Here is a 13,025-nt window from a genome sequence, read left to right on the forward strand (position 1 = left end):
TATATATATATATATATATATATATATATATATACACACACACACACTATATAAAATAGATAAACAATGACCTACTGTAGAGCACAGGGAACTACACCTGTTTGCTGTACACCTGAAACTAACACAGTACTGTAAGTTAACTATATTTCAATAAAAATTTAAAACTCAGTTAAAACTGCAGGCTTAAGCTTCTGGGCACTCTAAACTGTAACACTTACTCCAAATATTGGCCCAGTTTTTGTTCCCCTTCACATTCCCCAACCCTCACTGCCTAGCCCCTGCTTGCCCCCGGCACTCCTCCTCTCCCCTCCACATACCCCACCCAATCTGAGCTTGCTAAATTTTTCACCAACCTGTTCTGCTTGGTCAGCTGGCCTCCTGCTGCAGTAACCATGCTGGTGACTAGTGTTCAAAATAACCACCTACCCTGTTAGCTCTTGCTCTTGTGTTGGGGTAAGAGTATATTCTCTCTCTATGGACATGCATTTCTTCTGCTCTCCAAACACTTTATGAAGCAGCATATAGTACAGGTTAAAAACATGGGTTCATATCCTGACAGGTTATTTAACCTCTCTGTGCTTTAGTCTATTTGTCCCTCAGATGGGGATGATAATGCCACTTAACTGGTAGGGTTGTTGTTAACTATTAAGTGGGTCAGTCCATTGATGCCCCTAGCTTTTGGTGCACAGTAAGCACTCAAACATTAGCTGTGCTTTCAGTATTTTAGTTGGGTTTTAATTATGGCCTATTTCCTGAAGTTTCTATTAACCTCACACTTCTGAGGTTTTCTTGTTTTGTTCCACATGAATTGAATGTTGTTACTACCAAACTTCGTGAGTCAATATTCTACTCATTCTTCGTAAAGCCACCGGTCATAAGAGAATTCCGAACACTGGAATCTAACAGCTGTTCATTGAATATCCACTCTGTACCAGGCAGGCTGCTAGGTGCTACAGATCCAGGGTATGAGGAGGACCATTCTTATGGTCCCTACTTCCTTGATGCTCTTTTCTTCACTCACGCATACTCTGGCCTATTAAACCACTACTATTGCAGAAGTTATGTTTTGTTTTATGTTACTTAGTTTTTTACATATCTGGACCAAGAAGCATTAGGTGGGGAGGAATAGTATTAGTGACTGCTGAATCCCCATGGCCTAATATAGCACACAAAGCGTAGAGGGGACTTAATGTTTGTTGAATTAACAGCTGAATGAATGCATGCATGCAGAGATGTGCTTGCTTTTGTCCACGTGAGCCCTCCTTGAGCAATGAAGTATTAAGGAAAAGGAGGTATTCCTAAAGCCCTCTTTCTGTGGCTCCAACATTTATCCATAGGGTACCATCCAGCACCAATGCTCATCTTCCTTCCTAAGGAATTTATAAGCATAAAAGTTCCTGATTCCATGGCTAAAACATCAGCTTTGCTTGATGGGTGTTGTAGTGTTAGGTTGGTTTAAAGTTTCAAATGTCTGTCTTTAGCATGCCTCAAATCTGATCTTCTTGGAGAAAAAGAATAAACATTCCAACATATTCATTCTTTTAGGGTGCCCACTCTTCAATCCTCTCTTCCTGCCAGAAACTTTTTTTTACAAATCTGAGAAAAGCTTAGAGTCCTGTCAGACCTTAATCTGAATAGCAGAGAAAAATAATTTATACTATGAATTGGATTTATCTATATGTCAGTTACCTATTAATCATAACTAAAAGCATGATTAAGCTGTCACTAAGAAAACTGCTAAAGCCCTGTAATTCTGCTAATGCATTCTACTGTCATTTCTTCAAAAACACATTATCCAGAGGATTGTAAACTCCAGAAGGAACCACGGAGCTTTAGATCAATCCACTCTTTTTACTGAGGAACAAAGAGTTAAAGACTCTGAAGTTGTGAATGGAGATTGAATATAAAAGATTATATAAAAGATCATATATTAATTTCTGAATACCAAGAAACATACCATAATATTTAAATGATGATTAAAACTGCAAAAAATATTTGTAATGTTTATGACAAAAAAGGTCAACTAAAAATTTATGAGGAGCCTATATAATTAAATAATAAAAAGACCAATTAACCTAATATAAGATAGCAAAGAATGTAAATAGACATTTTAGAAAAAAGTATAATTAATCTATAACATGCCTAGGAAACAAAAATACAAATAAATATTTTTCTACTTTTCAGAGTTAAAAAGATTAATAAATTTGATGACATCTAGTGCAAATGAGGGTACAGGGTGACAACACACTTTCATTCTCTATTTCTGGAAATGTAGCAAACACAATAATTTTTGGAAGGCAGTTTGGAAATATCAACAAATTTTAAATGTATTTAACCTCTCACCTTTCAATTCCAATGTGAAAAATATATTCTTTAGCTATACTCACAAATGTTCACAGTTATATATATATATATATATATATATATATATACACATAATATAAACACACACAAACATACACACATATATATAGTTTAAAAAAGGAAAGATAGAAAAAAAGAAACAATCAAAATGCCTGTTAATTAGTGACTAAGTGATTACTAAAGAATGGTGCATTCATACAATGGAATTCTTTTTTAAAAAAATATTTATTGACTCATTTAAAGATAAACAATGACTATCTTTATTAACACTGCATGTTAATAACATCTTAATGTTATAATGAAATTAGTGCTCATCTGGTGGAGCCCCTAAAATCTGTCTTAAAGTGCCGGTATGTTCCAGGATATGAAGGAGCCAATGAAGGATGAAATTTGGAAAGTGAATTTTATTTGACCTGGTTTATAATACCTAAGTTTGAAAAATGTTATAAAATTTGTTAAAAACCTTAAAATATTCTCAATTTTGATGGCCTTACTGACTTGGCTTACTTACTTACTGACTTTTTATTTATTTATTTACTTACTGACTTACTGACTGATATACTGCTTATGGCCCTTGCCTACAATATAAAGGATTTTTTTTTTTTTACTTTTTAGATAGCAGATATTTTCTGTCTAACTAGAATAATTTCCTGAGCTTTTTGTTGCCTGTATTATACTCTTGACTGTTTAAGAAAGAAAAAAAGAGCAAAGGTTTCTTGTTCCTCACTTATAAAAGAACTAAGATTCTTTACAATCGTGTTACCTTCTTTTCTTTTAACTTTATAATGTTTTATTGACACTTTCATTAAAAATATAATGAAATATTATTTCTCAGGCACTCATAATCCTACTTAATCGTGTCCAAGTTTCCTCTGACAACTTCTTTGATTTTGCCTTGCCCAAATCAGATCCTAAATATAAAAAAGTGACATAAATCTTGTAGAATATCTTTTAAATTACCTTTGTGATTTCTGGAAAATTACAAAGGTTTGTTATTTCACCTTACAAAGAGAGAGATGCTAGAAATACTTAGGTTCATTTATTAGTTACTATTGATGAGTAACATGGGAAGAATACTCAAATAAGGAGAGCTACTCAGCCTTCCCTAGGTTAAATTTGTATAAGTAAATGTCGTTAATTTTTTTCTAAATTGTATGCTTTATGACAAGTTCTTAGAGATTCATCAATTCCCTCACTGTCCATATCACATTTCTATTTATCAGAGTCCTGATGGTGCACTATCTGATATTAGGCAACAACAGTATAGTGTTACCAGTCATAATTTCAGTTATTTAAAAATGTTAAGTAGGTCACAACCATACTTATCTTTCTTTTTAAGACTTTTTTAAAAGAGATGTTTTAGGCTTACAACAAAATTAAAGGAAGATACAGAGATTTCCTAATATCCCCTTCCCCCCCACATGCATAACCTCCCCCTTATCATCATCCCCCAGCAGAATGGTGCATTTGTTATAACTGATGAACCTACAATGTCATATCATAGTCACCTAAAATCCATAGGTTACCTTAGGGTTCACTACCGGTGTTATACATTCTATGCATTTGGACAAATGTATAATGACATATCCATCATTATGCTATCATACAGTTTTTTCACTGCCCTAAAAATTCTTTGTGTTCTGCCTATTCATTCCTCATGCCCTCAACCCTGACAACTGATCATTTTATAAAGTCCACAGTTTTGCTTTTACCAGAATGTTATATAGTTGGAACCATGCAATATATAACGTTTTCAGATTGGCTTCTCTTACTTAGTAATATATATTTAAGTTTTTTCCATGTTTTTTCATGGCTTGATAGCTCATTTCTTTTTAGTACTAAATAATATCCCATTGTCTGGATGTACCACCATTTATTTATCCACTTACATACTGAAGGACGTTTTGCTTGCCTCCAAGTTTTGGAAATTATAAAGTTGTTATATATATCCATGTGCAGGGTTTTGTGTGGACGTAGGTTTTCAACTCCTTTGTGTAAATACCAAGGAGCGTGATTACTAGATTGTATGGTAAGAATATGTTTAGTTTTATAAGAAGCTGCCAAACTGTCTTCCAAGTTGGTTGCACCAGTTTGCATTTCCACCAGTAATGAATGAGAGTTCTTGTAGCTCCACATCTTCACCAGCATTTGATGTTGTCAGGTGCTTCCAGTTTGGGCCATTCTTATATAATTTAAGCTCTTCCTTCTCTGGATTCACATACCTCTTACACTTCTGTTATAGACAGTGCTATATTGCTATGTTGGTTTTTTTTTTTTTCCTTTTCTATCTTTTTTGAAGGACTATAAGCCTCTGGAGGTCATTCATACCAATAAATTAAAAAGGCATGGTACCTGGCATGGGATCTAGAATATAGAAGAAACTTAAAATGTTTGATGAATGAATGAATTTTTAATGAAAATGATTTATCCTCAGTCTAAGAGCAATCAGAAGGAAAACTTGTCTTTGCATTTTCCAAGGAATTCTCCACAGTGGTTAGCACATAGTAAAAACTAAATACATATTATATTTTAAAATCATTGTATTAGATCCATTCTCTGATTTTTCCTTTTTTTTACTTAAAAGTGGTAGAGATAACTGTAATTACTTTATGTCTTTATTTGCCCAACAATGGCACATTTTGGTGGTGAGCTAACTGGCCACTGAGGCATATTTCCTTATTTTGGACCCTAAGCTTCATTTTCTTCTTCAGTTCATACTTTGAGCTTGTGCTTGGTTTCAATGAGGTAAGAGTTATGTTCTCAATCCTTGATTATCCATTCTTGTCTTGTAGGCCTGCTGCTCTTCAGGGCTCAGTTCGTATATCATCCTTTTTATGTAGCTTTCCAAGAATGTCTCCTATGACTATGCGTGAATTATAATGTACTATAGTTGTTTACTTGTTTGTACTTCCCACTAGGTTAAGCTTTTTCAAGCCAGTGATCTTGTCTCATTATTCTGTTTAATCAGTGCCTAAAACAAGGTCTAATGGTCTAGACCTTGCTAAATCTATAACATGCTAAATCTTAAAACATGTTTATAGCATTGAATGATTTGTGTTTTACAAGACTTGCAAAAAGTTTTTTTTAGTTAAAATGATTTCTCTGCAGTTTCCTTTGTAGCTATGATAAATGTAACTTGCTAAGGTTGTTTTCAGTCATTTATTCATTTGATAGAAATGTATTACACATCTACTAATTACAAGCTAAAGAAAACATTGTGAGAAAAGCAAATAGAATTCAAGGCGTGGGTCCCACCATTAAGTAGGTCAGAGATTAGTCATAGAGACAAAGCACAAATAATCAGTAAGGAAAGCACATAATCAATAAGAACGATATAAATGATGTGTCCAAAATAAGAAGTAGAGAGAGAAAGTGATGTGAGTTAACAGATGGGAGCAGCGGTATGCCAGCCATTATTTTAACAAGCAGCTCTCTCAGAGTGGAAGCCCTGATTTGTAGCACTTGCCAGTTTCCTGATGTAAACACTCCTACCAATACTGGTTTCAAGCTACAGCCTGAGGTCACTGAATGCAAAGTTGGGAAAATATGTACATAATTCAATCTTGCTAGCCAATTTGGGCTGGCTCCAACACACCCTTAGATGAGAGAAATGATTTTAGATAGGCATGGTCATTCTTCATGGAAGAGCTAACAATTGAAACTAGTCTTGAAGATTGTATAGAAATTAGATAAGTCAAGGAAAATATGTTCCAGATTTGGAGACTGGTAAGTGCAATGCATAGAAGCAACAATGAATGTGGAATATTCAGGCAAATGTACTCAGCACATAGTAGGTGCTCAATAAATATATTTATGAATAACTGAACAGCAGCGAAAAGACCATCTGATTGAAGAAATGCATCTCTATAAGAAGAGACTTGAGAGGAAAGCTCAGATGCCACAGTACTTTGTGGCAATCTGCAGGTCTCTATCCTTCTTTCTAATGATGCTTTTTCCTCTCTCTCCATCCCCAGAATCTTCATCAGCTTGCCTACAAGGTCTGAATGAGAAACTACTTTGACATTTGCTTATTATTTTTGAGTTACTTTAATAATCATGCAGGTATCTAATAGTAAGATAGGATTAACAGAGAATTCTAAGAAAGAGAAAATTTTAATTTTCAAAGGTGGGAGAGTGGCTTTTAGAAGTTGTATATCTTCATAATAGCTTTATCTCTATTTAAAAAAATGCCTCCAGACATTGAATTAAATTATAGCATTTTCTATAAATATAGATATAGGTGGGCTAGATAAAGATCAACCTCTTTCTCTTACCTGGCATATAAATATGGAATTCTCTTGTTTGGCAGGGGTCAGGAAACTTTCTCTGTAAAGGGCCAGGAGCTAAATATTTTCTATTTTGTGCACTATATGGTCTTGGTTCAACTTGGCCATTGTAGCATGAAAGCAGCCATAGACAATATGTAGATGAATGACTGTGGTTGTGTTCTAATAAAACTTTATTTACAAATAAGGTAGGAGACAGATTTGGCCTATAAGCCATAGTTTGCATATTCCTTGTCTGGGGCATCAAGGTATCTAGGAAATCTAGCTTCTTTAAAGTTCATGGGATGGCACTAAAGATCAAAAAAATGCCGAAAATTCACAAAGACAATATGATATAAAAATGACTCAGTAAACAGAGTTCAGTCTATCTGTTCTGGTAAGATGTTTTCCCCCACAATCTTCCTCCCTCCTTAATGTATAGTTTTGGTGGTTTTGATGTTATATTGTTATCATAATTTTGGTGCTTATATAATTTCTTAAAAACTAATTTCTGAATAAAACTTGACTTGGGATATTATTTAATTCTTATAATATTAGAGTTGCCAAGAAGGCAATAAAAACCTGCCTAATAATCTTCCAGGCTAATAGTCACTTAGTTATTTGATATTATGTCCATGTTCCTGAAACATGAGTGAGGTAGAGATGGTGATAACTTCTTCAGCCATTCATCCATTGATGGACCCTTATGTTGTTCCCATATCTTGGTTATTGTAGATAATGCTGCTATGAAAATGGGGGTGTCCTTTACAAGTTAGTAGTTTTGTTTCCTTTGGATATATTCCCAGAATTGGAATTGCCAGATCATTTGGCAGTTTTATTTTTAATTTTTTGAGAATCCTCCATGTTGTTTTCCATAGTGGCTATACCAGTTTACAATTTCACCAATAGCGTACAAGGATTCCCTTTTCTGCACATCCAGGACAGCATTTATCTCTTGTTTTTTTTGATGATGTCCATTCTAACAAGCATGAGGTACTATCTCATTTTGGTTTTAATTTGTGCTTCCCTAATGACTAGTGATGGTGTGCATACCTTTATGTGCCTGTTGGCTTTTTGTATATCTTCGTGCCATCCACTACATTGAAAGCAAATAAGCACATAATTTATGAAGAAGTGCCAACCAACCTGTCAACAAATGCATGATGAAGAAGGAAAACGGGATCGTTGGCAGATCCTGGTACTTGGGACATCGTTCCATTCATGTAGATGTGCAAGGCATTGTGCATACTGCTTTGTGAGGCATCTGCTATCCCAGTAAGCGGACTAGCAAATCCTGTTGACAAAAAGAAAATTGAAAAAAAAATTAGTTTGTCTTAATGATTGAAAATCTAAATGATTTTCTCATTTGGTTTACAACTACAATTGAAAGCCTGATTCAAAGTAATAAAATCAACCATAAAATTCATTCTGTATTGGGATTCTGTACATTCTAGATGCCCAGTGAGTATTTAATAAATCTTTGTAGAGTTGAATGGTGTCAATCTGGTCACAACGGACTGATTAACCAATGGAATAGGCTGAGCCAGTCTGTGTTCCATTCTGTTGCTTCTGCCTATTATTCCTCCTTTAGATCCTGAAAAGTAGTAAAACCTTTTTATAATAATCAACACAGTCACTCTCACTTCAGTCTGTAACAGCACGTAGAAACAGATCTTTCCAGCCTTTATGTGTTCCCTTGCTTTCCAGTTCTGGTGGTTACTTTTCATTTTTTTTTCTGGTTCCAGAGAAAACATGAAATTTGTGACTTTTGACATTACAATTCATCTTCAATTGTCTAGAGGACATCAGGTAATGTGTTTTATTTTGCAAAATATTTGTTTCAAAGTTAAGCAGGACTCCATTAAATGGCTCCATTCATTGCAAAAGGAATAGTAATTATAATAAGAATTATTATTTTCTGAATGTTAATTGAGCTATTGCTTTTTGTGACATAAGTCCTTCAGCCTTTATAGCAACTCTGTTGATTAGAAATTATCCCCATTGAAAAAAAGAGAAAACTGAGGCTCAGACAAGTTCTGAGTTTCCCAAGCCTACACAGGTCATGGTTGAGTTGGGATTTTAACCCATATCAATTAGACTTCAACATCTGACCTCTTGATATTTTGTGTTCTCTCCCATATACTCCCAGGGAAGAGGTAAACGATGATATCATTTCAGAGTTCATTCAGGGAAAACACAAAACATAAGTAGAACTCAGATTCAGAGCCAGACAAAGAAGTAGGAGTAACAGAGTTAAACTGTAAGTAGGAGTCAAGTTGAGGGACTATGGCCAAGGACATGCTGAATTTCAAAATTCAGAAATATAAGAAAACAGAAACTGTAAGATTATAATTCTTTTAAAAAGGTAGGATAGAAACAGTGCAGGCATGAGGGCTTGGGCAGAGGAAATCTAGCTTCATTTCATACAATTAGGAGTATTTTGTTGTCAACTTCATTTTTAAAGTGCAGCTCTTCACTTTTGCATTTGAAGCTTTGTGCTCTCCCACCATTGTGGCTCATAGTATTTCTGCCGCCTCAGAGGACGATTTTTTTTCCCTCCTTTTGAGCTTTATGTACTCATTCTCTGAAACCATACCAAGCCCCATTCCCTCTGGAACCACAGCCCAAGAACTTACACTTATCTCCCCTCTGAAATCTCTTGTCTATGAAAACTTTTATGATTGTATATACATGGCACTTACTATGTTCAGGAATTTTTCTAAAAGCTTAACATGATTAATTCCATGTAATCTTCACAATTATTCTACAGCTTATCTTCATAATCTCCATTATACAGATTTGGATAAAGCAGTTTAGAGAGCTTAAGTAACTTGTCTAAGATTAAAAAGATTAAGATTAAAAATAAGAGAAGGCTGGAACACCAGTGTGTTTTATTCCAGAGCTTAAGCTCTTGAATGAACTGGTGTACTGTCTTTCTTACTAGCAATAAGTCATATCATGGAGGGAAAAGGTCTGTAGAACAATGGTCTTTAAGCTTTTATTCTTGAGTAGCACCAAATGAAAGTTTTAAAACCAAGTTTTATGTATGCTCTCACATATTTTTAAGTAGATTCTAAGTTGCTTTAATCATAATTGTATATAGTTTCAGAGGATAAAAGTTCAGGGCTAGATGTTGCAAATAGTATAAGTTTTAAAATAAAAATGTATTATCACTTTATAAAAATGTATGCACATTAAATGATTTGATATTTACCATCATCCATATCAAAAGTACCTAAACAAACTCTTCTATTATAGTCTAAAATTTTATAGGATTTCCTTTTTCACTTGATCTCATGTTTTTATTCTATTTTCTTACAAAATTATACCTAAATGTTATATGTTATTCTTGAAATGTTTTTTTTAAAAAACTCATCAGCCTATCATACTTTTCTACAACAAAATAGGTTTAAAAATTAAAATTACTTTTTAAAAATTTCATGGGACCAATATAATCTGGATTGTTATCATTATAGTTTTTAGTAATATACAATTTATTGGAATGACATAAACATTAAATACTTTACAAAATAAGCTATTAAATATAGAAGTAAAATTTTATTGAAAATTTATTTCTTAATAATATTTGTGAAAGATTGTTAATTAAAAATTATTGCATGTATCCATGGATGAATATTACTCATTGATAGAAAAGATAAGGCTCAGCATATTTTCTATTCTAAATTTTAAAAACTAAATCACAGTCCTGAGAAACTTTATTCTCATAAAAAACTAGATGGTAATGAAAAGATTTTTGTAGGAATTTCACTTAATTACTTGAACTCCTTTTTTAGTTATATATGCCAAAAATGACGTAACTGATTCAGCATCAAAATAATCTGATCCATCAGTGACAACACAATCAAAAATTCTTTGCTGAAAGCAATCTTATAATTTATGGATCTATTTACAAAGGACCCAAATTTCAAGACATTTGCTACCTAGTCATTAAAGTCATTCACTTCAGCGACAATGGCACCAATATTTTGAGTTCTCCACTGCTTTGGTACCCTGTAAGTTTTTACCCCTTCTGTGCGTGCATAGTGATGAGAATGGATCCAGTTTAGGTGAGAGGTATGACTTTCTTCTGAAAAGTCGAAGGGAGATTGTGAAAGGGGAGGTGGTAAAGAAGAACACTCAGGAGGCTTCTCATTCAGATTCATTTTAGAAAACAACAGATGGGAGGAAGATCTGGAAATAAATTTCTTTAAAACTCTCTGTGCCATGTACCCTTTAGAGAGTCTTAGTGAACCTATAGTAGTATCTATCCCAATCTGAAGATACTGCTGTACAGAAAAGATTTTTAGAGCTAAGCAACCTGCGTTTAAATTCTGTGTTACTTAGTGAAAGTATTACCTTTGTCAAGTTATATTTTGTGAGCCTCAGTTTCTTCATTGGTAAGAGAGGGAATGATCAATGCCCATCTCTCATAGTCTGATGAGGATTTTTTTGATAACAGGTGTGATGCATCTAGTATAGAATCTGGCACAAAATGAGTGCTTCCTGAGTAATAGCTATCATTTCTCTAAGCTTGTTGCATTTGATAAATGGGTGCCTATCATGAGAGCTGCTAGCCAAGAAGATGGAACGCTCCCACTGCAGAAAAGCCTCTTTTGCCACAAATCTCCACCACCAGGGTCCATCCTAATACCAGACACTTCTCTCCTCCTGAACTCCATTTCTCTGCAGAAGCCTGCCTGCTGCTTGCCCTCAGCCAACAATAGATGGTTCGGGGTGATTCTGGAAACTAGAATTGTTATTCTAAGAGTGTTTTCAGCAGGGCTAGTGTTTCTTTACTCACTTCTTTTGCTAACTTTCCAGATGTTGCACCTAGGAAAGTCTCCAGTATTATTATGAAGGATATGTGAATAAGAAGCACATGGGGGAGAGACCTTCATGATGGCAGAGGAGTGAGATGTGGAGATCGCCTTCCTCCCCACAAATACATCAGAAATACATCTACATGTGAAACAACACCTACAGAACACCCACTGAACGCTGGCAGAAGACCTCAGACTTCCCAAAAGGCAAGAGACTCCCCACATACCTGGGTACGGCAAAAGATAAAAGAAAAAACAGAGACAAAAGGATAGGGACGGGACCTGCACCAGTGGGAGGGAGCTGTGAAGGAGGAAAGGTTTCCACACACTAGGAAGCCCCTTCACTGGCGGAGACGGGGGGTGGTGGGAGGGAAGCTTCAGAGCCACAGAGGAGAGCGCAGCAACAGGGGTGCAGAGGGCAGAGTGGAGAGATTCCCACACAGAGGATCAGTGCTGACCCGCACTCACCAGCCCGAGAGGCTTGTCTGCTCACCTGCCGGGGCGAGTCTAGTCTGGGAGCTGAGGCTCAGGCTTCGGAGGTCAGATTCCAGGGAGAGGACTGGGGTTGGCTGCGTAAACACAGCCAGAAGGGGGCTAGTGTGCCACAACTAGCCAGAAGGGAGTCCGGAGAAAAGTCTGGAGCTGCCGAAGAGGCAAGAGACCATTGTTTGGGGTGCGCGATGAGAGGGGATTAAGAGTGCCACCTAAATGAGCTCCAGAGATGGGCATGAGACGCTAAGGCTACTGCTGCAGCCACCAAGAAGCCTGTGTGCAATCACAGGTCACTATCCACACCACCCCTCCCGGGAGCCTGTGCAGCCTGCCACTGCCAGGGTCCCATGACCCAGGGACAACTTCCCTGGGAGAACACACGGCACGCCTCAGGCTGGTGCAATGTCACCCTGGCCTCTAACGCCGCAGGCTCACCCCACATTCCATATCCCTCCCTCTGCCCAGCCTGAGCAAGCCAGAGCCCCCTAATCTGCTACTCCTTTAACCCAGTCCTGTCTGGGTGAAGAACAAACACCCTCAGGTGACCTACACACAGAGGCAGGGCCAAATCCAAAGCTGAACCCCGGGAGCTGTGCGAACAAAGAAGAGAAAGGGAAATCTCTCCCATCAGCCTCAGAAGCAGCGGATTAAATCTCCACAATCAACTTGATGTACCTGCATCTGTGGAATACCTGAATAGACAACGAATCATCCCAAAATTGAGCTGGTGGACTTTGGAAGCAACAATATATACATTTTTATCCTTTTTCTCTTGTTGTGAGTGTGTATGTGTATGCTTTGCGTGATTTTGTCTGTATAGCTTTGGTTTTACCATATTACCTACAGTTCTGTCTGTCCATTTTCTTTTTATTTTTTTGGTATCATTTTTAGTGCTTATTATCATTCGTGAATTTGTGTTTTGGTTTGGTTGCTCTCTTCTTTCTTTCCTTTTTCTTTTTTTCCTCTTTTTAATTACTTTTTAATTTTTTATTTTTGATAATTATTTTTTATTTTAATTATTTTATTTTAGCCTTTCTTTCTTTCTTTCTTTCTTTCTTTCTTTCTTTCTTTCTTTCTTTCTTTC

The 13,025-nt window shown here is 35.9% G+C and overlaps 1 protein-coding gene across 1 annotated transcript in view; it reads right to left on the reverse strand.

Annotated features, from left to right (window-relative positions):
* The window catches only part of TYR (tyrosinase), a 110,638-nt gene that overhangs the window by 43,229 nt on the left and 54,384 nt on the right, over positions 1–13,025 (reverse strand). Inside the window, exon 3 of the mRNA XM_029208270.1 lies at positions 7,776–7,923. Within this exon, the coding sequence (XP_029064103.1) occupies positions 7,776–7,923 (148 nt within the window). The remainder of the gene's footprint in view (positions 1–7,775; positions 7,924–13,025) is intronic.

Source organism: Monodon monoceros, unplaced genomic scaffold (genome assembly GCF_005190385.1).
Source record: "Monodon monoceros isolate NGI ecotype Baffin Bay Population unplaced genomic scaffold, NGI_Narwhal_1 Super_Scaffold_7, whole genome shotgun sequence".
NCBI classification, from domain to species: domain Eukaryota; kingdom Metazoa; phylum Chordata; class Mammalia; order Artiodactyla; family Monodontidae; genus Monodon; species Monodon monoceros.